The sequence below is a fragment of the Saimiri boliviensis genome, chromosome 7 (assembly GCF_048565385.1).
Source record: "Saimiri boliviensis isolate mSaiBol1 chromosome 7, mSaiBol1.pri, whole genome shotgun sequence".
NCBI lineage: Eukaryota > Metazoa > Chordata > Mammalia > Primates > Cebidae > Saimiri > Saimiri boliviensis.
The window spans coordinates 15,372,650-15,393,638 of NC_133455.1; the positions used below are offsets into that span (position 1 = coordinate 15,372,650).

Sequence of the window (20,989 nt, forward strand, 5' to 3'; positions counted from 1 at the left end):
CAACTCTAGCAAGCTTCGGCCGAAAATGAACTTGTTTGGGATATTATGGGATAACTCTCAGGATTGACAGGCAAGCTGGAGACCCAGGCTCCGAAAGGCGCAGGATCCAGGTGTCTTTGGGTTTTAAGTAGCAGGGATGACTTGATTTTGGGAGGAGCCAACACGAGATTAAACTGAGCTTCAAATATTTTTTCCCACTGTGTGTCATACCGTTCAAGATTCGTATTCCCCAGAGAGTCAGATTGGTCTGATTGGTCTGATTGGCACCTGGTGAGTTAGGGGAAGGCAGTGTCCCCTACATGACATCCCCAATAAAGTTGTTCATGGAGTGGTAGAGCAAATTCCCCAAGGTGGAGTGGAGTGAATGCTGGATGGTCACAATGCCAGTGTCCTCTGCAAGCCGGCAGTACAGGCTATTGGCTCAGATATTGAAATCTCTGAGTCTGGCTGAGCAGGAATAATTACATAGATGAACATGATAAGTGACAATTTGCAGCGAGCCCACCCTCTATACTGTTTGATCTCAAATAAGCAAATTTTCTACCCTAACGAGTTGATGCTGGATGCAAAAGTTGAAAGCACATCAAAAGCCTGGCTGTGAAGAAACCCCCTAATTTCAGGCAACAGTTCTTCAAACTCTTGTGGAGAGAGGGTTTCAGACTTTGTTTCTTGCAGTCACTGTAGGAGAGCCACGACTGAGCTATTGGAGATTCCATACTGGTGGGATCATACTTGCTGGTGTTTAATTGGGCTCTCTGCTGAGCTCACACTGACTCATTTGCCCCCACAGAAGCAAGGGCAGACAAAGAGGCAGGAGAGGTTATCCCGTTGTATAAATAAGAAGACTTGAAGCCACACAGATTCTGACCTGCTCAAGGTCATGCTGGAAGCCTGGAGAAGAGGGAGCAGCATCACAGAATCGCAGCTTTGAAGGTGGATAAGCTTTTAAGGATGAATTGCTCTAAGCCCCTCACTTTACAAACAAGGAAGCTGAGAGCTCACTGAGGTTAAGCAACCAGCCCCGGGCACCCAGCCAGCCAGGCAGGCAGCCCTAGCATCTTCTGAGTCTTCTCCATGCCCTCAGGAACTGGTAGATGCTGTTGGTTATCTGTCTCTTGGGCTCTGATGGATGGATTTCAGTGTGGATCCCATAGCATCATAGATTGAAATATATTCCAATTTAGGCACGTTTGTAAGGATTCACTCTCCATTTATTTTTTCCCGGGATAAAGGAAGCATCTGTGAAATACTCCATAGGTGGCAAAACAGTCAGTTTCCTTGAGTAAAATATTTCCAGCTGACCTCCTGCTTACACAGAGAAGGGTCTTTACTGGCTTACCACCTGAGTAGACCATGATCAATGCTGTGTTTGCTTAGGACACTGACTCTGGGTGCTTTCCTATGGAGATGCTAGAGTGTTGAGAATCCAGATGACAGTGAGCTTTTTTCGAAGGTGTTCCAAGCAAATCCAAGTCCTAGGGAGTCTGTGATATATTATGGGATTAAGACCTTTGGGGTCAGATAGAACCAGGTTCAAATCCTGGCTCTGCCCCTTATATGCTGTGTGACCTAAGATAAATCACCTAGTCTCTCTGATCCTCTGTTTCTTCATCTACAGATGACAGATCCCATCATAAAGAATAAAATGAGGCCAGGCATGGTAGCTTATGCCTGTAATCTCAGCACTTTGGAAGACCGAGGCGGGAGGATCACTTGAACCCAGGAGTTCAAGACCAGCCTAGGCAATGTAGTGAGACCTCATCTCTGCTTAAAAAAAAAAAAAAAAAAAAAAAAGCCAAGTGTGGTGGTGTGTGCCTATGGCCCCAGCTATTTAGGAGACTGAGACAGGTCGATGGTTTGAACCCAGGAGATTGAGGCTGCAGTGAGCCGTGATTGCACTACTGCACTCCAGCCTGGGTGACAGAACAAGACTCTGTCTCAAAAAAAGAAAAAAAGGAATAAAATGAGCTGATGCCTCTAAAATGCTTAGCACAAAGCCAGGCATGTAGTAAGGGTAAAATTAATGGCAGCTGTCATAATTAGGACCAAGATAACTGAAGCAAAAAGGCATAGAAAGGGACCTTTAGCAGATCTTTGCTTTTACAGGAGGGGTATCAGCATCCAAGTCGAAGGTAACTTAGGTAACGACAGAGCTAGGTCAGGAATTCAACCTCCTGCTTCTCCATCCAGTGATCTTATCCACTCAACATGTGGCCTCTTGTGGGGGGCCCAGGGGTGGGGTACCTGGACAGGCCAAACCACTCCCTGCCCCATGAATCATGTGGTACAGCTGTTTCCTCTTCTGGGCCCCTCCCCTCTGCTGTCTTCTTTAAAGCCTCTAATTTGGTGGAATGTTTGTGAGTCAAATGACTCCCTGTTCTGCTCTTTGGCCCCAGAGGGAGGAGGCCAGGAGATGTGAGAAGCAGCTAGCACTGGCCATTTCTCCAGGGGGCATCACTTACTGGGCTGACGGAAGCATGCCCACATCCCGTCAGCCCGGGGGGACAGCAAGAGCAGACCTCTGCATCAATTTATCTTGGAAATTGTCTTTTCTTCAGGCAAGGGGAGGAGGAAGGAAGCCTAAAAGAAAACATCCAGCCACATGGCCGTGAAATCTCTGCCCAAAATCAGTCATCCTTTTTAATAATGAGGGCTGTCATGAGCTCTGGTTCAGTCGGAAATGATGGCCTGTGTAAATATTTGGTCTGTAACTGATTTATGGGTTGGGGAACAAAAAAAATAAGATTAGTCACTAATCACAGGGATGCAGGAAAATCAACGGGCCTGGACGCCAACACAGATCAGGGCTAAGAGGCAGAGTACGGGTCGCTGTCTGGATGAGCTCAGGGGATGGTGGAGGAGGCTGGGCTGTGCTGAGCAGCGGGTCTTCACCGGAAGAGGGAGCCATGGGCTTCTGGATTATTCCATGTGGCAGAGGCAACATTGTCTGTGGCAGAGGCAACATTGTCTGTGTCCGGTTGAAGAACTGGCTGAGACAGGTAGATGAAGAGACAGCCTCTACCCCTCCCCTCCCAGATTGCAAGTCCAAGGTTGATTCTCCCTGGCTAACCCTTAAATTGGCAACCTGGTGAAGTTCCTGTTTGCACAGGTACCTCTTGTAAAATGGGAATATATGTGATCAACTCTTAAGGTAGAATTAATAGAGTGATTAGGAACTGTCTTTGAAATCAGCCAGAACTGCCATCACATTCCAGCCTGTACTGAATTGTGATCTGCATACATTAATTACTGGGAACGCCAGTCACCTTAACTGCAAAGTGGAAGTCATAATTGCTCCAAACCCAAATAAGATAATGTGTCCGGAGCACAGTGCCTGGCCGCTGGCGTCTCAGGCAGAGGGATCTTGGTGCTGACATAGGCATTTGTATGAGAATTGGAATTCCCTCCCCCAGGTGGGCTAGTACAGGCCCTTACCTTTCCTGCCAGCTAAACCCCACATAGCCGCTTTACGCAGTAAATGCCTCCTACTGGAAACATGTGTATAGGGTGGGTGCCGGCCTTGCCTTTCTCATGGCATCGAGGAAAATTGGCTCCACTGGAGTGCTGACCCTCCCCACTTATTTCCATGGAAAGCCCATGGGCGTTCATGTAATAGTGCAGTGGAAACACTTGGACTTGCATGCATTTGTTTAAACTGTTTTCATAGAGCTGCTACTATATGCCAGGCTTTGCACTGGGTGCTGGGAGCCAGAAAGAAGTCAAACACAACCCCTGCCTTTCCAGCACTCCCAAACCAGCGGGAGAGGCTCATACTCATCGAATCATCAGAAAAATCAATGTGTACCTCAAAACTGTGATCAGAGCTGTGGAGAAGACCCAACCCATCCCAGGAGGGGTGGGTCAGGATGAGGAAAAGAGAGACACCAGATAAAGTCCCAGTGGCAGAGATGAGGGCTCTTGGGGAGCTGGGTGATGGGAAGTGGGGTTCAGAGACTGCTCTCAGTGTTTTGTTTTCACTTCCCTACTTTCATGTAAGTCTAGATCCTATTAGAACAGTGGTTGGCAAACTACCCAACCCACTATCGAGCCCAAGGGCCAAGTTCAGCCCATTGCTTGTTTTTGCAAATAGCTTTATTGGAACATGGTCATACCTGTTCACTTACACATTGTCTATAACTGAGTTTCTGCTACAAAGTCAGAGTTGGAGAGTTGCAACAGAGCATGTGACTTGCAAAGCCAAAGATATTTCCTCTCTGGCCCTTTGTAGAAGAGATTTGACAAGCTCTGCATCAGGTCATCTTTCCTTTCCTCTCCCTTTCTTGATTCCTCTCTTGCCCTGTATCTGAAGCAGTGAAAAGAGGGGAAGATGTGTTTAAGGAACATTTCATTGGCTCTTCAAATCAAGCTTTGGTAGAAGGTCCGTTAGGTATCAAGAGATGATTTGTCACTGAGTGAAGTTTTCTCTCTAAAGTAAGCACTTTCTGTTTTTAGAACATCTTGCATATTTCTCCAGTGTAAATGTTCACATATATGTATAATATATACATTTATGTAGGTATAGTATATATGTGTTTAATTTCTAGGAATTTATACACAACTACATTTTCATATTTGCCATCTAAATCCAAGATACCAGTTACCCACTGACTTACAGCAGCCATTTAGGAAACAAAAATCCATCTCAAATTTGATCTTTAATGTGTAACTTCTTGAAAAAATAAGGAAACATCACTGAAGTATTAAATAGTAGTTGATCTTGTTAATGTCTGCTTTTCTGTTTTCTAGAATTGTTTTTCCTTTGACAAAAAAGAAAACATTCCAGGCTAAAAAAAATTAGTACATGTCATATACTATTAATATATGACTACTATATAACAAAAATTATGTTTTATTCTTATAAAAGAATGCTTGTTACTAAATTCAAATGGCAGAGACAAATCTAAAAGTAACAAAGTATCTATTCCCCAAATCCACAGCCCTCACCTGCCAACTGCCTCTTGCCTGTCTTTCCAGAAAATGTTGATACATAAGTATGTGTATCTAAGACGGTGCATCTATGTGAAGCTTCAACTTAGGAGGCATCTGACTCCTCTGCCTCTCACCCCCCAACACGTTGAAACTGCTGGCAAGTCCTGGGAGAGCTGTGTCCCAGTTGAGTCCGCTCCCTCCACCCTCATGACCTTCACCCTGCTCCAAGCCACTGTTCTCTCTTGCGTGCGTGATTCTGACACCCTCCTTTCCAAATCCCCTGATTCCATTCTTGTTGCCACCATGGTCAACTCTCTCCATATTTGGCAAAGTGATCTTATTTTAAAAGTTCTGAGGTGCATGTGCGGGATGTGCAGGCTTGTCACATAGGGAAATGTGTGCCATGGTGGTTTGCTGCACCTGTCAACTCATCACCTAGTTCAGGCAATGGGCTGAACTTGGCCCTTGGGCTAGATAGTGGGTTGGGTCTGGCCTTGTCGCCTAGGCTGGAGTGCAGCGGCATGATCTTGTCTCACTGCGACCTCCACTTCCTAGGCTCCAACGATCCTCCCACTTCAGCCTCCCTAGTAGCTGGGACTACAGTTGCACACCACCATGCCTGGCTAAGTTTTGTATTTTTGGTAGAGTCGGGGTTTCGTCATCTTACCCAGGCTGGTCTTGAACTCCTCAGCTCAAGGGATCTGCTTACGTTGGTCTCCCAAAGTGCTGGGATTATAGGCTTGGGCCACCATGCCTGGTGGTAGCTCTTATTCTTAAGTAGCATTTCCTTGTTGCTATCTGTTTATCTGTATTCCCCCATCAGATTATAAGCCCAAGGAAAGTATAGCTCTTGTCTGCCTCCCTCATTGCTGGAATCCAATTACCATATTTATTGTTTTATTTCTCCTCCCACTTTCGCTTTATAATAAATGTTGGTGTGCTGTCTCTCCTGATTCTTTTTTAACACCTACATAGTTTCTATCAAATGGAATTACCATAATTTAATCTGCCGGTCCACTATAATGCGTATTTCGGCTGCCTCCAGTCTTTTGCTAAGCACAGTTAATTTCACTATTGTTGGGAGGGGTGTGAAAACCAGACTTGCAGAGGAGTCAGGAAGGGAGAGAGAGAGGAGACGGAGCAAATGATCTAATTGCGGAACAATGGATCATCTCACCCTTCAGTACTGGGGACAGGGATTGTTTAGAGCATCCGTGTCCAAAAGAAATATTGGAAATGATGGAAATGTTTTCTATCTGCTTTGTCCAGTTCAGGAGCCACTAGCCATATGTAGCTTTTGGCATTTAAATAATGAATGTAATGGCTGAAGAGGAGAATTTTTAATTTTGTCTTGCTTTAATTAAAATGTTAATATCTGTGTAGAGCAGCAGAGATTTAGACAAAGGAATTTATGCTGATCACTAAAGAACATTCCTTCCCTCCCCACAATGCAGTCATGGTGGCATACAATTCAAGGATATGGGGAGAGAAGTGAATGGGAATAGAGAATGTTCATTATTTAGACACAGAAGGTCAAGAGAGAAGCTATATCTTGAGGGAAAATAAACCCAAGCAGACCCTTAAAGCAGGCTCTCTTAAAAGTTTGCTCTTGGCTAACATGTGTGGACAGGTAGTCTAGAAGAGATATCAGCAAATTTGTTCCACAAAGAGTCAGGTAATAAATATTTCAGCTTGGGGTAATGCCACTCTGTCACAACGAAACCTGCTATTGTCAGGCAAAATAAAACCATAGACAGTATATAAATGAATTGGCATTTCTGTATTCCAAGAAAACTTTATTTACCAAAACAAAGTGAGGGCTGGATCTGACCATTGGTCGGCTCATAGTTTACCAACCCCTGTTCTAGAAGAACCTGGCTTAGAGCTGCCCAGTTCAAACCACCAGGCAATGTTCCTGAGAACAAAGAGAAAACCATGTCCTAGCCACAACCCAGGGATTCTTGAGTTCTACACACCCAGATGGGCTAAAAGACAGCATGAGTGACCTACTCTCAGTGAATCAGGTACTGGTTCATCGCTTCTGATTTGAGATTTCTGTTGTGTCTTGAGATACCCATAGCCTATAGCAGGTGTCAAACAGACTTCTCCTTCATGACCAAGTCTCTGCTGGTGCAGATGTGATGTACCAGTCAGGATTGCTGACAATGGGTTGTCAGGGTTGCTTTCTATTTCCTTTTTGACCCCTGAAGTATAAGAACACAGTGCATCACACTTAGAGTGTGCTTGGTTGGTGTGTGCTGAATTTTTAACCCAGTGCTGCATAACTTCTCGGAACTTCAGTTTCCTCATCTATGAAATGGGTATAACTCTAGTACCTTAATGCACGTGGAGAGCTGATACCTGGACGATAGGAAATGCTCAATGCATGGTGCAGGGGCACATGGAGTGCTGGTGATAGCAACCTAAAGTTGGATGGTTCTGGAAGATTCAAAGAAGCTTCGACTTGAGTTCAGCCTTTAAGGATACGTGGAGAGAAGATGGTACTGGGTATGAGAAGAGGGAAGGCACAGAGAAGCTGAGCCAGAGCAGGTTCCAGGTGAAAGGAGACATGGGAAACAGAGTTTAGGCCATATGCCTTCATGAAGTAGGAAATTTACTAGAAACAATACAGATTCATGCCCAGAGGATGATGCCAGTGTCTCCCATCGATGCCATGCCCCACCCCTTGCAGACCCCTCAGCAGACCTTGTCTCATGTGACCATCACCACACTTGGGCGATATCCCTCTCTGAGAAATAAGGAGACAGGCTCAGAAAGGAGAAGTGACTTGCCTAAGACCACACAGCTGGTACAAGGGAGCAGGACCATCATCCAGGGCCATTCGGTGTTCAGTCCTTGCTGCCCACATCATCACGTTGTCCATTGCCGTCACCCACAGAAAACCTGCCTTTGCACTACAGAGGTCCCTCGCGTGTTACTTGGATCACTCTCAAACAGATCCCATGACCCTAAGGGAACTATGTTCCTCCCAGGCCAGATCCTGTGTCATGGGAGCTTGGTTTGAGAGGACAGATGTAGGTAACACCTTTTGGGTACCTCAGCAGTTCTGTTTTGTGCCTGGAGAAAAACTCCTTTGCTTCTTCAGTCTGTTCTTCAGCCCAAATCTCGTGTTCAAGGTCGTGGGTCATAGTGAGGAGGAAGCCATGTAGGTCTTACCCAGAGAGCCCCTGAATCCTCACTCCTAGCATATGAGGATATTTGGTGGGGGGTGTGGGGGGATATCCTCTTCCTGGCACCAGAGTGGGATGGAACCTTATGTAGTTTTGGGAGCCTGGGCTCTGGATCTGCACAAATTGGGTTAGAAGCCTAGTACTAGGATTACAGGCGATGGCTCATGCCTATAATCCTAGCACTTTGGGAGGCTGAGGTGGGTGGATCACTTGAGGTCAGGAGTTCAAGACCAGCCTGGCCAATATGATGAAACCCCATCTCTACTAAAAATACAAAACAAAACAAAACAAAACAAAACAAAACAAAAAACTAGCTGGGTTTGGTGGTGCACACCTGTAACCTTAGCTGTCTAGGAGGCTGAGGCAGAAGAATGGCTCAAACCCAGGAGGTGGAGATTGCAGTGGGCCAATAATATGCTACTGCACTCCAGCCTGGGCAACAGAGCAAGACTCTGCCTCATAAAAGAAAACAAAAACGTGAAGCTCAGTACTTTCTGGACTCAGTTTCTTCATCTGTAAGATGGAACTGCCTACATAGCTTGATGTTAATATTCATTTGTACATTCATCCGAAGTATAAGTTTGGAGTACATGCTGTGTGCCAGGCATTTTCCTAGGCCTTGGAGACAACATTACTAAGCAAGATTGAGATGGAGCTCGTATTCTAGTTGGCAGAGATAGAGAGCAAATGAAGAAATTCAGACACCGCTAGAATAAGTAACATGAAGTGGCCAGTCCTGTGTGTGGCTCCTGGTAACTATCCCATAAAAAGTGGTAGGTATTTTTCTTGTTCTTGTTATGTTCTCAAGGGATTCTCAAAGAATCCCTTGAGACGAGTGTACTGTATTACTCTGCTAGGGCTGCTGTAACAAAATACCACCAACTGGGGGGCTTGTATTTTCTCACAGTTCTAGATGCTGGAAGTCCAAGATTGAGGTGTCGGCAGGGTTGGTTTCTCCTCAGTCCTCTCTGTCTTGGGGCTCTCTCTGATGATGTCATTTAAGCTTACTCATCTCTTTAAAGGCCCTATCTCCAAATACAGCCACATTCTGAAGTCCTAGAGGTTAGGACTTCAACATAGGCACTTGAGGGGGACAAAATTCAGCCCATAACATGCATTGATGGTGAGAACCAAGAGAATGTCTTAAGACCAAAAACGCAGTGTGGAGAGAAGGGGCACTTCTGCCAAGTATTCCTTGCACACCTTTTCTCTGGATGCCTTTGAACAGGCGTCCCCAAACTACGGCCCAAGGGCTGCATGCGGCCCCCTGAGGCCATTTATCTGGCCCCCCACAGCACTTCAGGAAGGGGCACCTCTTTCATTGGTGGTCAGTGAGAGGAGCACAGTATGTGGCGGCCCTCCAACGGTCTGAGGGACAGTGAACTGGCCCCCTGTGTAAAAAGTTTGGGGAAGCCTGCCTTTGAAGATGTTGTTGTATGCTCCCTTCTTCGAGGAAGGCTTCATGCCTCCCAGGCCTGGCATCATCACCCTGTCCGGATGACGGGCACCTTCCTTTACTTGTCAATGTCATTCTCAGACGTTGTGTGTTTGAGAATTCAAGTCACAGTGTTTGTACACTATGACTTATTTATCCCTTCTACTATTGATGGTCATTGAAATGTTCCCAGTGTTTGTTTGGCCATATGAATAATGCTGCCATGAACATTTGTACGAAGGTCTTTTTTGTGGACATGGACATTCATTTTGGTTAGATAGATGCCTGGGAGTAAAATTGTTGGATCAGAGCTTACATTCAGCTTTGGTAGATACTGCCAAGTCATTTTTCAAAAATGGTTGTACCAATTTACACTCCCACCAGGATTTTAGGAGAATTCTGGTTGCCTTATATCTTTATCAACATTTGTAACTGTCAGTCTATTTTTAGTCATTTGGGTGGAATCTATACTATAGTTTACTTAACTTTTTTTTAGCCAACATCTTCTCCTCCTCCTTTGACTTCTTACCACTCTTTTTCTTTCTTTTTCTCCTTTGCCTTCCTTTTTCTCATTCTTCTTTCTCCTCCTACTCCCCTTCTTCTTTTCTCCTTCTTAGAATCTTTTGCATATAGAAAATAATTGCTATGAAATTGTGTATTTGACGTGCAAATTCTAGTTCTTGAATTTTAACTATTAAAATGCAAAAGGATGCATCCATGTCTCCTCTAAAAGGACTGCGTATTCCTCCACACTTGGGGAAATGCAGCTTGTGCTATTTTACTGGCTTGTCCATGCCCCTTTTTTGCCAGGGCCCTGGCTGATTAATACGATGCTTGGGGAGTGCTCCAGCCAGAACTGAGAGCTGTTGCCTGTGGCCAAGAACAGAGCAGATTCTCAGTGAACATCCCCTTGGTGTTAGACTTCATGGGGCTTTGCTTTTCCAAATGGCTTCCTTTCCTGGGCTCTGTGCAGCTGAGCCAAGGGTTGGTAAGCTCTGCCACCCCAGAACATTGTGCATTCTTTGATTTTGAAAAGGATCTTTCCTGGAAGCCTTGTCTTGGATCACTGGATCAGCCCCACGGCAAAAGATTTAAAAGGGCCAGTTTGATAGGGGCAGCTCATACAGCACATCCCTGTGTAAGACCAGAGGGCATTTTTCCTGTTTGGGGAAATGGTTACTGGATTAGCATTTTGCTTTTCAGAGTGGTCTGCAAAATTGTGTGTTCTTGCCTGTCCCCAAAGCAGGCTTATGTGGAACGTGTCTGGTTCCCAGCCCTGCCATTTCCTCCCAGTTGGCTGGGCCAGATGCTCCAGACACAGTTAATGAGATGCTGAGGGATTTGGCCGGGTGAAGGCTTTTGAGTTCAAGGGGACACAACCATACGCTCAAGGAAGCGGAGGCCATGTGAGCCGGCGGCTCCTTTTAACTCAGACTCCAGTACACTTTGGGAAGAGGAAACCGTGCAAAGACTAAACATCAGTTTGGGGCTTCTCTCGATGATCTCTGTGATGAAGCCAGGGAGAGGTGGGCTGGTAAACGGGTATCTATTCAGTTTTCTGAATGTGCAACCACCTGCCAGACCTATAACAAGGGTGGCCAGGGGCTGACAAAATAGATTGTCAGAAAGAAAAAGAAATTGTGTTTCTGTCCTCGAAGAGCCCATACTTGGAAATTAACTGGGAAGATCCTGCTAAACCAGCCCTCCTGACTTGCAGATGGAGACTGGGTCACATTCCTTTAGAATTCCCCCCAGATAGAAGATGTTGCATCATCCTTGCTTGAGATGGGATACGTGGGCTAGGGTGAGCATCTGTACACTCAGCTTTTGGGTCCTTGCCTTACACTAAATGTTGAGGATACAGGCCCTGTCTGTGTGATGGGCGCAGGCCCTAGGGGAGACAGACATTACTCTGGTAACCACATAAATAAATACAGAATTCTAGCTGGGATGCATTCTAAGAAGAGAAAGCAGGCAGTGCTGGGAGCAGGTGTAACCAGGAGATCTGGCTGGTTTGGGAGTTAAGGATGGCATCTCTAAGGAAATGGTACCTTAAGGATGAGTAGTATACCACTAACAAACAGGATGGGGAATAGTGTCCCAGGCAGCAGGAACAGCATGTGCAGAGGCCCTGAGGTGGAGAATTTGGTGTGATCAAGGACCAGAAGGATGACCAGAGCAGCTAGAGTCCAAGATGGTACAAGAAGTTGGGAGGGTAGGGATGAAAGCTCCTAAGAAGCTTTTATAGACCACAAGAGGAGAGAACAATGGGAAAGCTTTGTGGGGTTTTAAGCAGAGGAGTGACATGATATAACATATACTTTTTTAAAACCTCACTTTGCTGGATGGAGAATACATTGTCAAGAATCCAAAGTGGGATCCAATTACTCAACCATGAAAAGGCATGTAGTGCTGATCCACGCTATAACATGGACGAACCTCAAAAACATTGTGCTGAGTGAAGAAGCCAGACACAAAAGGCTTGTAGGATTCCATTTATATGCAATATCCAGAATAGGCAAATCCATAGAAAGAGAAAGCTGATCGGTGGTTGCCGGGAGCTGGAGGAAAGGGGAAATGGAAGGGACTAATGGTAAGAGGTTTCCTTTTGGAGTGGTGAGCATTTACAACTAGATAGAAATTGAAGTCTTCCGTATTATGAATGAGCTTAATGCTACTGAACTATTCAATTTAAAATGGTGAATTTTACGTTATGTGAATTTCACCTTAGTATAACAAAAAAGCAAAAACAAAACCAAAGAAAAGCGAGTCTGGGATTCTAGCAAGGAGGCAGCGGCAGCTCAGGTGAGAGAGGAATGTGGTGGCTTGGACCAGAACAGTGGGACTAGAGCGGGAGAGTGATGAACTCCTTCACAACCAGTGTAGGATTTCTCAGGATCCTTTTAGTTCTGACACTATGTAAATTGGGCATCAGAAAAATGGGAATAATTTTCCCAGATTCCAACGCTGGAAAAGTCCTTTCCTGTACTTGGGAAACAAATGCCTTTTCCTAAGCATAGGTGATGACCTGGAGCTGGACGTCTTTTCCTGATATAGATGTGCAGATGTGGCTCAGCCCAGCCCTTGGCACAGCCTCCCTTGTCAGGGAGCTCTGACTTGCTGGCCCATCCAGAAAGCATCATGGTCCACCCAGGGCTGATACAGCCCCAGAAGATGGGGCTTCCTCTTCCATGGTTTTGTGCCACCTCATATTGTTGATGTTCTCAGAATTGGCCTTATTTCCAGATGAGACATCTGTGTGACAGATATCTAATATCCTACAAAGATCGTGGGAGAGAATGTTGTTTTTAATTGCATCTGTGGTATATACTGCAAAATATTCACTAAATCTTAAGTACATGGTCACAGTCATCAGAAATAGTCATTTCTGTCTGTATTTTCCCCCTCTGACCATCCCTTGGTAATGAGGGTAGATGGAAAACATGAACCTCACGTCCTGTCCATGAAGGCTTCCTTGATGGGTAGGAAGCCATAAAGGATTTCTCTTCACCCTGCTCTGATCAAATAGCCATGTATTCTCTTGTTTTCTTTTACTCCCATTCCCTATTCTGCCCTTCTTTCTATCCATTTTTTCATCCTACCATTCTTCCCTTTGCCATCCTTCCTTCTTCTTTCCTTCCATCTGTCCATCCTTCCATTCCCCCATTCTCCTCCATTCCTCCATCCATTCTTCCATCTTCCTATTCTCACATTTATTCCATCCATTTGTCCTGTCATTCTTTCATCTTCCTCCCCCTTCCTCCCTTCCTTTTATCTGTGTTCCCATCCTCCCATCCTCTCTGTCCTTCATCAATTCCATCCTTCCACTTTTTGACCCTTCCTTCCTTCTTTCCATTCTTCCATCTATCCATCTTTTTAGCCACCCCTCTGCCCAACTAACCCTTTTTGAGATACGCCCCTTCTGTACTCCATCTGTGACCATGGTTGTTAAAACAGATTGACTCTGAGTGAGGTCATTGAGCTCCTCTTAAACTCTTGCTGGGTCACACTCAGTTCTTCTTGCCAGAGGATCTGGCCTCGTCACTTGGCTCAGTGCCTCAAGGTTCCTGTCGGAGTTTCGGAGATGATGGTGGTTATCTATCACCAGAGGGTTTTGATGTGTCCTCTTCACTCACTAAGGGCCATGGTAGATGGAAACTGTGTTGGATATTTCAGGTGAAAATTGCAGCTTGGATTCAATTTTGGCTTCTTCAAGTCTATTTCTACAGCTGTACAGATATCTGATTCGACATGGTTATAGTGACTTTAATAGCAGGTGACATCACCTGAACTCTCACTCTGTACTGGGTCCTGTGCCAAGCTTGTTATCTCGTAGAATTCTCACAATAACCTCCTGAGATTGGTGTTAGTATTCTCCCCATTGTCTAGATGAGGAAACTGAGATCACTTTCTCAAGGTCACAGTCAGGACTTAAGTCCCCATCTCTATGACCCCAAAGCCTATGACTTTAACCACTGAATTACACTGCCTCAGTATGGATGCTTCTTTGAGTCTTCAACATTGAGCATTTGTGTGGAATGAAATGCCACCCCCTCTTTGCTTTCCTTTCTTCTCTGACCATGGGTAGGAAAGAGTCTGCCGATGTTTGCTGCCGTAACTGGAAGCTCCTTTCTGGTCCTTGCCATGGGCCCCTGGGGAGAGAAACAGGGCTGGTGTCCCAGGCACTAAGGAGACTTGGCAGATATGCTTCAACTCCTTCAAGCCAGCGAGCAGCAGGCCTCCCGCACGGTGGGGCTTTTAAGCTGTTTGTGTGGGATGCCCCCAGTCTTAAATCAACAGACTTTTCTGAACTATCCATCCAGGAGTCTGAAAATCTGCAAGGAGGCTGTGCTCCGGCCACAGGAGGGTGCCTCACTCCCGGGCAGGCAGGATGAGAGTTTCGGGGAGGTGGGTGGGAGGAGCTGAGAGATTCCTTTTGGATGCACCTTCCAACCAAGCACTCTTAAACTCATTCCTTGGAAAGGGGAGAATGTTTTCAAGCCCACTGAAAAGTTTCATTTCATTCAACTAGCATGAAGCTAAGGGATGAAGGATCCAACAGGGAAAACCACATGGTTCCTGCCCTCAAGGAGCCTACAGTCATGTGGAAGACAAATAATTAGAAGGGAATGTGATGCGTGCCAAGGTCTTTACCCAGAACAGTCATTGGGTAAGCATTTAATGAGCACCTACTATGTGCCAGGTTCTGTGCTGGTTGCCAAGGATAGGAAAATAAACAGCACAATCATTGCCCTCAAAAATCAGTCTACTTGGAAGCCAGCAACTTTGGAAAAATAGGAAAATGTAGCCATCAATCTGTCTGTCTATCGATCGATTGATTGATCTAGTGATCAATCAAGAGAGAGAACTGAGAAGGAGCACCCAACCCAGTCCGCGAAGGAAGAAGGAGTATAAGGGAAGGCTTCCTGGAGGAAGAACGCCCGACCCATGCTGGAATGAATTAGGATATTAGGGAAGACTTCCTGGAGGAGAGGACACCAGAGCCAAGTCATAAAAGACAAATAGGGATTTACCAGGCAAAGCAACAGAGGGTATTCCAGGTGGTGGAGGCTACATATATAAAGAGTGAGAAGGCCCCAGGGCCAGACCAAGGTGTGCATGTGGGCACATACTGGGCACCACGTTAAGGAAATGGGGTCTTTCCCAGAATATGATGGAAAAGCAGGAACTAAGCGAGTGAGGTGAGGGAATGATAAGACCCCTACTCTGTGGGTAGGAGAGGACACTTTACACATGGTAACATTTGAACTGGACCATGGAGTATGCATAGGGAGAGAAACAGTAGAAACACTCTGTAAGGAGCAGCTTCGCCATTCCGTGGGGGCCGCTCAGCAGGGACTCTCCAGGGTCCCTGCCCCATCTCCTTCCTCTTTACAGCATTTTTCTCTTTAGTTACACTAGAGCAAAAGGGCTCAGTGCTGGAGAGAGGGGGGCAAAGGGAAATATCTACATGGGGTTTCTGGGTGGTTCTGGTGAAAGGGTTCCAAGAAAAGAAGTGGATGAAGCAAAAGTTGAAGATTTGGGGTTCAGTTTGTTGGCCACTCCAGTGCCTCTGACCTGAACATGTCCCAAATCAAACTTCTCAGGGCAGCTGGGCTCAGGGCGGATGATGATGTGGGGTTGGGACTGACACTCAGGGTCTGGTGTGGGTGCAGCTGAGAGATGCACCCTGGTGCCACACTGCCTGGTTTCAGGGCTGGCATCACCTTCCCCATGTCGCTTCTCTCCTCATTGCTTTGGTGTCCTCATCAGTGGAGAGAGGGTAATAACACCGTCTCCTACCTAAGGTTACTACGGCAAGTGAGGTCATACATGAAAAACACTTGATACAGTCCCTAGGACACGTTTGGCATTCACATTAAGGCAGCAGTAACAGTAGCTGCTATTGCTATTATTGTGATGATTAAGCCTCCTGTTTGATAAAGCTGAAAAATCTTTAATGTCTATGTTTTATGCTTATAATTTCAGAGGTGTATTCTCTCAGTTTCAGATCAAAGCTTAATCAGCACCTGGCTGGAGTCCTTGTTTTTACTGTCTCCTTTCCGTCTTTCTCTCAGTGTGAGAGGTCCTGTTGGAAATGGAATAATTTCACCTCCTAAGAAACTGTTGGCAAGTAAAAAAAGAATCTTAAATACCCTGGGTTTTATTTATTGATTTATTTCAGCATCAGACTGTGAATCATTGCTAAGGCCCTCACTTTTGTTATCATTTTTAAAATTTTATTAATATCATTATTATTATTTTAGAAACAGGGTCTCACTATATCACCCAGGCTGGAGTGTAGTGGTACAATCGTAGCTCACTACAACCTCAAACTCCTGGTCTCTAGTGATCCTCCCACCTCAGCCTCCTGAGTAGCTGGGACTACAGGCATCTACCTCCACGCCTGGCTAATTTTTAAGTTTTTTGTACAGACAGGGTCTTGCTATATTGCCTAGACTGGTCTCAAACTCCTGGCCTCAAGCTATTCTCACACCTTGGCCTCCCAAAGTGCTGGGATTATGGAGGTGAGACACTGTACTCAGCCCTCTTTTAATTTTTTTTTTTTAATTTTAGCAATGTATTTTATTTAATCCAAACATTTGATGCATACAAAAAATATTGTTAGTAAGGTATTGTCCTTTTTTTTTTTTCATTCTAAGCCTATTTCAGTCAAGCCTTGCCACAATTCAAGTGCTCACGTGGACAAGTAGCTCTGTTATTGGACAGGGTACCTCTATACTAAGAAATGCCCAGGCTGTGGACACAGTTAGTCTCAGCCTTCCGTATACACTGTACTTCTTTTTGATAGTTTCAAGTTATGTCATAAGCTTAACTCTGATGGATACTAGCACTCATAACACTTTTCTGTTAATTAATTGTTTAGATATTATACCATTACCCATTTTGGTGATGGGTATATATTTCCTTACCTTTACAATTCTGTATAAGGGAAAGCCATGAATGCACCATGTTGTAGGCAGAAGGCAGATGCTTACCCGCTGGTGGGGTGAGGCCAGTGCCTGCGTGTAGGATTGAGATCAGACATCACCCCTCTCTCTTCTCTTGAATGAATCCATAACCGGCCATGGATCAAAGGCTGTGAGCTGAGGGATCCCTGGGAGAACTCTTTACCGTCCTTCCGTTTACCATTTAGAGATCCTTCAACAAATATTTAAGTTGCTGCTCTATGTGACTCATTTTGCTAGGCATGGAGTCTACAAAGAATATCATTCAATCTCCAGGGTCTTGAAGAGTCCCCAAGAGTGAAATCAAACTTTCCAGAAGCTTCCACTTGGTTTTTCCTTTCTTCTGAAGGAACTGTCAGACAGAGCTTCATAATATAATAATAGTAACAATTCATGTTTATACTTCATATTAATTCACTTACCTGCATTGTTTAATCCTCTCCACAATTCTCCAAAGAAGGACTCTTTTGTAGACAAGACAACTGAAGCTTGAGAGGTTTAATGGACTCACCCAGGGGTGGCAAGACCAGTATTTGAATCTGGGGGGTCTGGCCTCAGGATAGTGTAATTCCTACAAGCTGCACCTGCTCTCCTCCAGCAACGCTGCTATGGTAGGCACAGCGGTGAAGGGCAGGGCACCCAGGGTCCCTTCTCTATAACACTCTTCTGATCCCTTGCAGCTGCCTGTGAGGCATGGCATAGGATCCAGCCTGTGATTTGGGGGCGCACCCTCCCTCCTGAACTCCTAAGGTGGGCACTGTCTGAGGCTCCTGGTAGACAATGGACCAAGAACCAGACAGAGCTGTGGGTGGGCTGAGAAGAAGGAGCCCAGCACCAGAAGTCCTGACCAAGGGGAAGCATTTCCAGAAGAGGCACTGGGGTCCTACCGAAGGCTTAATCTACTTAGCTCTCTTGAAAGTTATCAGGCTTAACATCTACAGAAGTGCACTAATTATTGTTACCTGGAGGAAGGGCAGTGGATTTGGGGATTAAACGCATAGATGGTGAATGCCACCTTGACACAGATCTAGACTCACTCGAGGACAGCCTGAGATTTGCTGTTTCTATCAAATGGCCAATGGGCAGCTTGGTCACGGGTTGGGGGCTTAGAGCTCTGAAGAGTCGAGATGTTTAGGCAAAAGTTGTGGGATCGGAGTTGGAAGCTGAACTTGAACCCTGGTTCTCTAGAGCTTCTCTAGGGAGCTGGGCAAAAAAGAATGGCTGAAATGTTTGCTTGTGCCTCAGTGTAGAATGGGCTTCTTAGAGGGACCTAGAGGCGAGAGGGCAAACGCTTTTTGCCCAGCGCTTGTGTCTCTGCCTGAAACCCTGTGGGCTCTTCTGATTTCTCCCTGTAGGTTTTGGAAACACAAGGCTGGGCTTCACGGCTGTAACTTTGTGCGCCTTTGGATATACTTCCTTTTCCTCTTTTTCTGTCTCCCTTTCAGAGCCAAGAAGAAGAGCAAACCCTTGAACCTCAAGATCCACAGCAGCGTAGGCAGCTGCGAGAACATCCCCTCCCAGCAGCGCTCCCCGCTGCTGTCCGAGCGCTCCCTCCGCTCCTTCTTTGTGGGACACGCGCCTTTTCTGCCTTCCACCCCTCCTGTTCACACCGAGGCCAACTTCTCTGCAAGTAAGTCACTCACTGGGCTGCACTGGGGATGCTGGCTGTGCCACCTCCTTCTTCCCAGCACCTGCTAGCCTCTGCGCCAGGTGCAAACTCTTTTCTTTATCCGAGGCGCTTGTGAAATACTCACTGATAGAGCTTCATCCATCCTCTGCCCACGGCCCCACCATCTGCCTATGCCACTCACGCCCATTTGGATGGTTTTGGAGGGGAGCATAATTGACGCTGGGGAGGTTGACTGGCTGTTGTCATTGGTCTCAGGTGTGAAGGAAAGATAGAGGAAAGCAAGCAGGCATTCAGGGAGGCACCGCCCTCTCTCTCCCTCCTCCCTGCCGTCTCTCAGCTGCCTGATTACAGGATTTTTCTTGGCTGCTACGGCTAAGGCATCTATGATTAAGTTTTGCCTTTTTTCCCCCATTCAGGTCAACACATATAACCTTTACATCTCAAAGATGTATTTGGGTTCAAATGGGGTTGAGCATGGCCTGGAATGGTTTACTTTCTGTTCTTGCGAATTTCTGTCGGAGACAGAGTGGTTATTACTTGAAGCGGAAATGAAACTTTCTGAGGATGGAGAACTGAGGTTTCAGAAGGTGTTTAATCTTCTCTACCCAGAGGCCCGATGTGCTGAACAGGCACAGATGTGGTCAGAGGGGCACCCCCCTGAATAAAGCCCAGCCAGTCCTCCGGCCAAGACGGCAACTTTTATTGATTGGTTGCTCAAGAGAAGGAAGGGCTCTGAGAATGTGGAATAACCCCTGGCCCTTCATTCAGCCACAGGCTGTGCACGTTGTGTTGTTGCTCTGAGAAATGATAAGACGTGTTCACTGAGCACTGATGCGTGCTCATCACTCACAGGGAGGGCCTCATCTAGTTGTTGCAGCAATCCCTCCTGCAGATGGATTGTTCCCACTGTACAGAAGGGGAAATGGAGGCCCAGAGACATCAAAGAACTTGCTCAAAGTCACACAGCTGTTGAGGATTTGAGCTGGGATTTGAATTCAGTTCTTTCTAACACATCACACATCATTTGATAACCATGACCCCTTAAATACCCAGCAGAATGCTTTCTCTAAATGTGGGGTTCTGTTCATTACTTTTACCTAAGGCTTCTTACATTTTGGGAATTTGACAAGATCTATTAATTCTATGCCTGGAAAAAAAGGCTCATGTAATATCCAGCATCCACCTAGATGCTTAGGCTGGGGTCAAATGGCGAGCTTGGTTTATAGCCCACAGGTATATGTGGCACATCCATGGTGGGAATCAGCTGAAGGTATGGACTGATGATCCATGTGGACATCAGTCAGGAGATGGTCCAGAGACTGCCTTGTCTCACTGCTCAGGTTAGGCAGGCTCCAAATCTAGCAAACTAAAATAGCACCCACTACTCACAGGTCCACAGCAGAAGGCCAATTTATTAAATTTGTCCAGAGAAATCACTGCCAGAAAGAGCACCCTTCATGAGGGTGGGCCTGCATGGTAGTCAATGAGAGTGGCTGCATGAGCGTGAATGAGGAAAAGGAGAGATAGTGACATGTCCAGTGTGTAGCGATAGCCAGGTGAGGCAGATGTCAGAGCCAGGAACAGATTCCTGGGTTTGAAACCCAGTTATTCTACTTTTAAGCAATTGTGGATGATCTAAAGTGAGTTCAAAGCCTCTGAACCTGTTTCCTCAGCTTGTACATGGTGGCGAGGATTAGATAAGTTCATGCATGCCAAGCCTTCTGCACAGTTCTCAGCACACAGCAGGTGCCTAATAAATGGTGGCTTTTATGATGGTGATTTATTCTTGAAGCATTTACAGCCTGTGGTCTGATGGTTAAGCTTCTATGGCTAAATGCCTTGCAGTTTACCCCCCCCCCCGCCAACTTCCCCATGGCCCTAAGAATGCTTGGCATTTACCTTGGCATGACTCTGGGTGGCTGCCTGTAGCAGCCATCTGTCCTTGGTCATCGCCATCCTATGAGTGAATGTCAGCGTGGCCCCCTCCAGGGGTTTGACCACTGCTCTGCACTTGAGTTTCGGCCAAAGTAAAAACATCTCCCTCCTGCTTGGAAAAAACAAAACAAAACAAAACAAAAACAAACAAACAAATAAGAAAAAACAAACAAAAAAACCAGACTCAAACATTTGAGCCCCTGTCTGTACCAAAGAGTTTTTGAGGATTCACTGTGGCTTCTAACTTTTCGTTCCTGCCCTGGTCTCCACCAAAGACGATAAGCTTTTCTGCTGCTTGCCTGTGGACAGGGGCAAAGTCCTTAATTAAAAGGCCGCTCCCAGCACTAAGAGGCACCAGGAGCACAACTACCCCTTGAACAGTCTTGGTGCTGGCATGCAA

At 45.9% G+C, this 20,989-nt stretch overlaps 1 protein-coding gene across 3 annotated transcripts in view; it reads left to right on the forward strand.

Moving 5' to 3' along the window:
• KSR2 (kinase suppressor of ras 2) overlaps positions 1-20,989 on the forward strand; it is a 532,721-nt gene that overhangs the window by 289,676 nt on the left and 222,056 nt on the right. For all 3 annotated transcript variants that reach the window (XM_074402180.1, XM_074402181.1, XM_074402182.1), the window contains exon 5: positions 18,470-18,654. In XM_074402180.1, the coding sequence (XP_074258281.1) occupies positions 18,470-18,654 (185 nt within the window). The remainder of the gene's footprint in view (positions 1-18,469; positions 18,655-20,989) is intronic.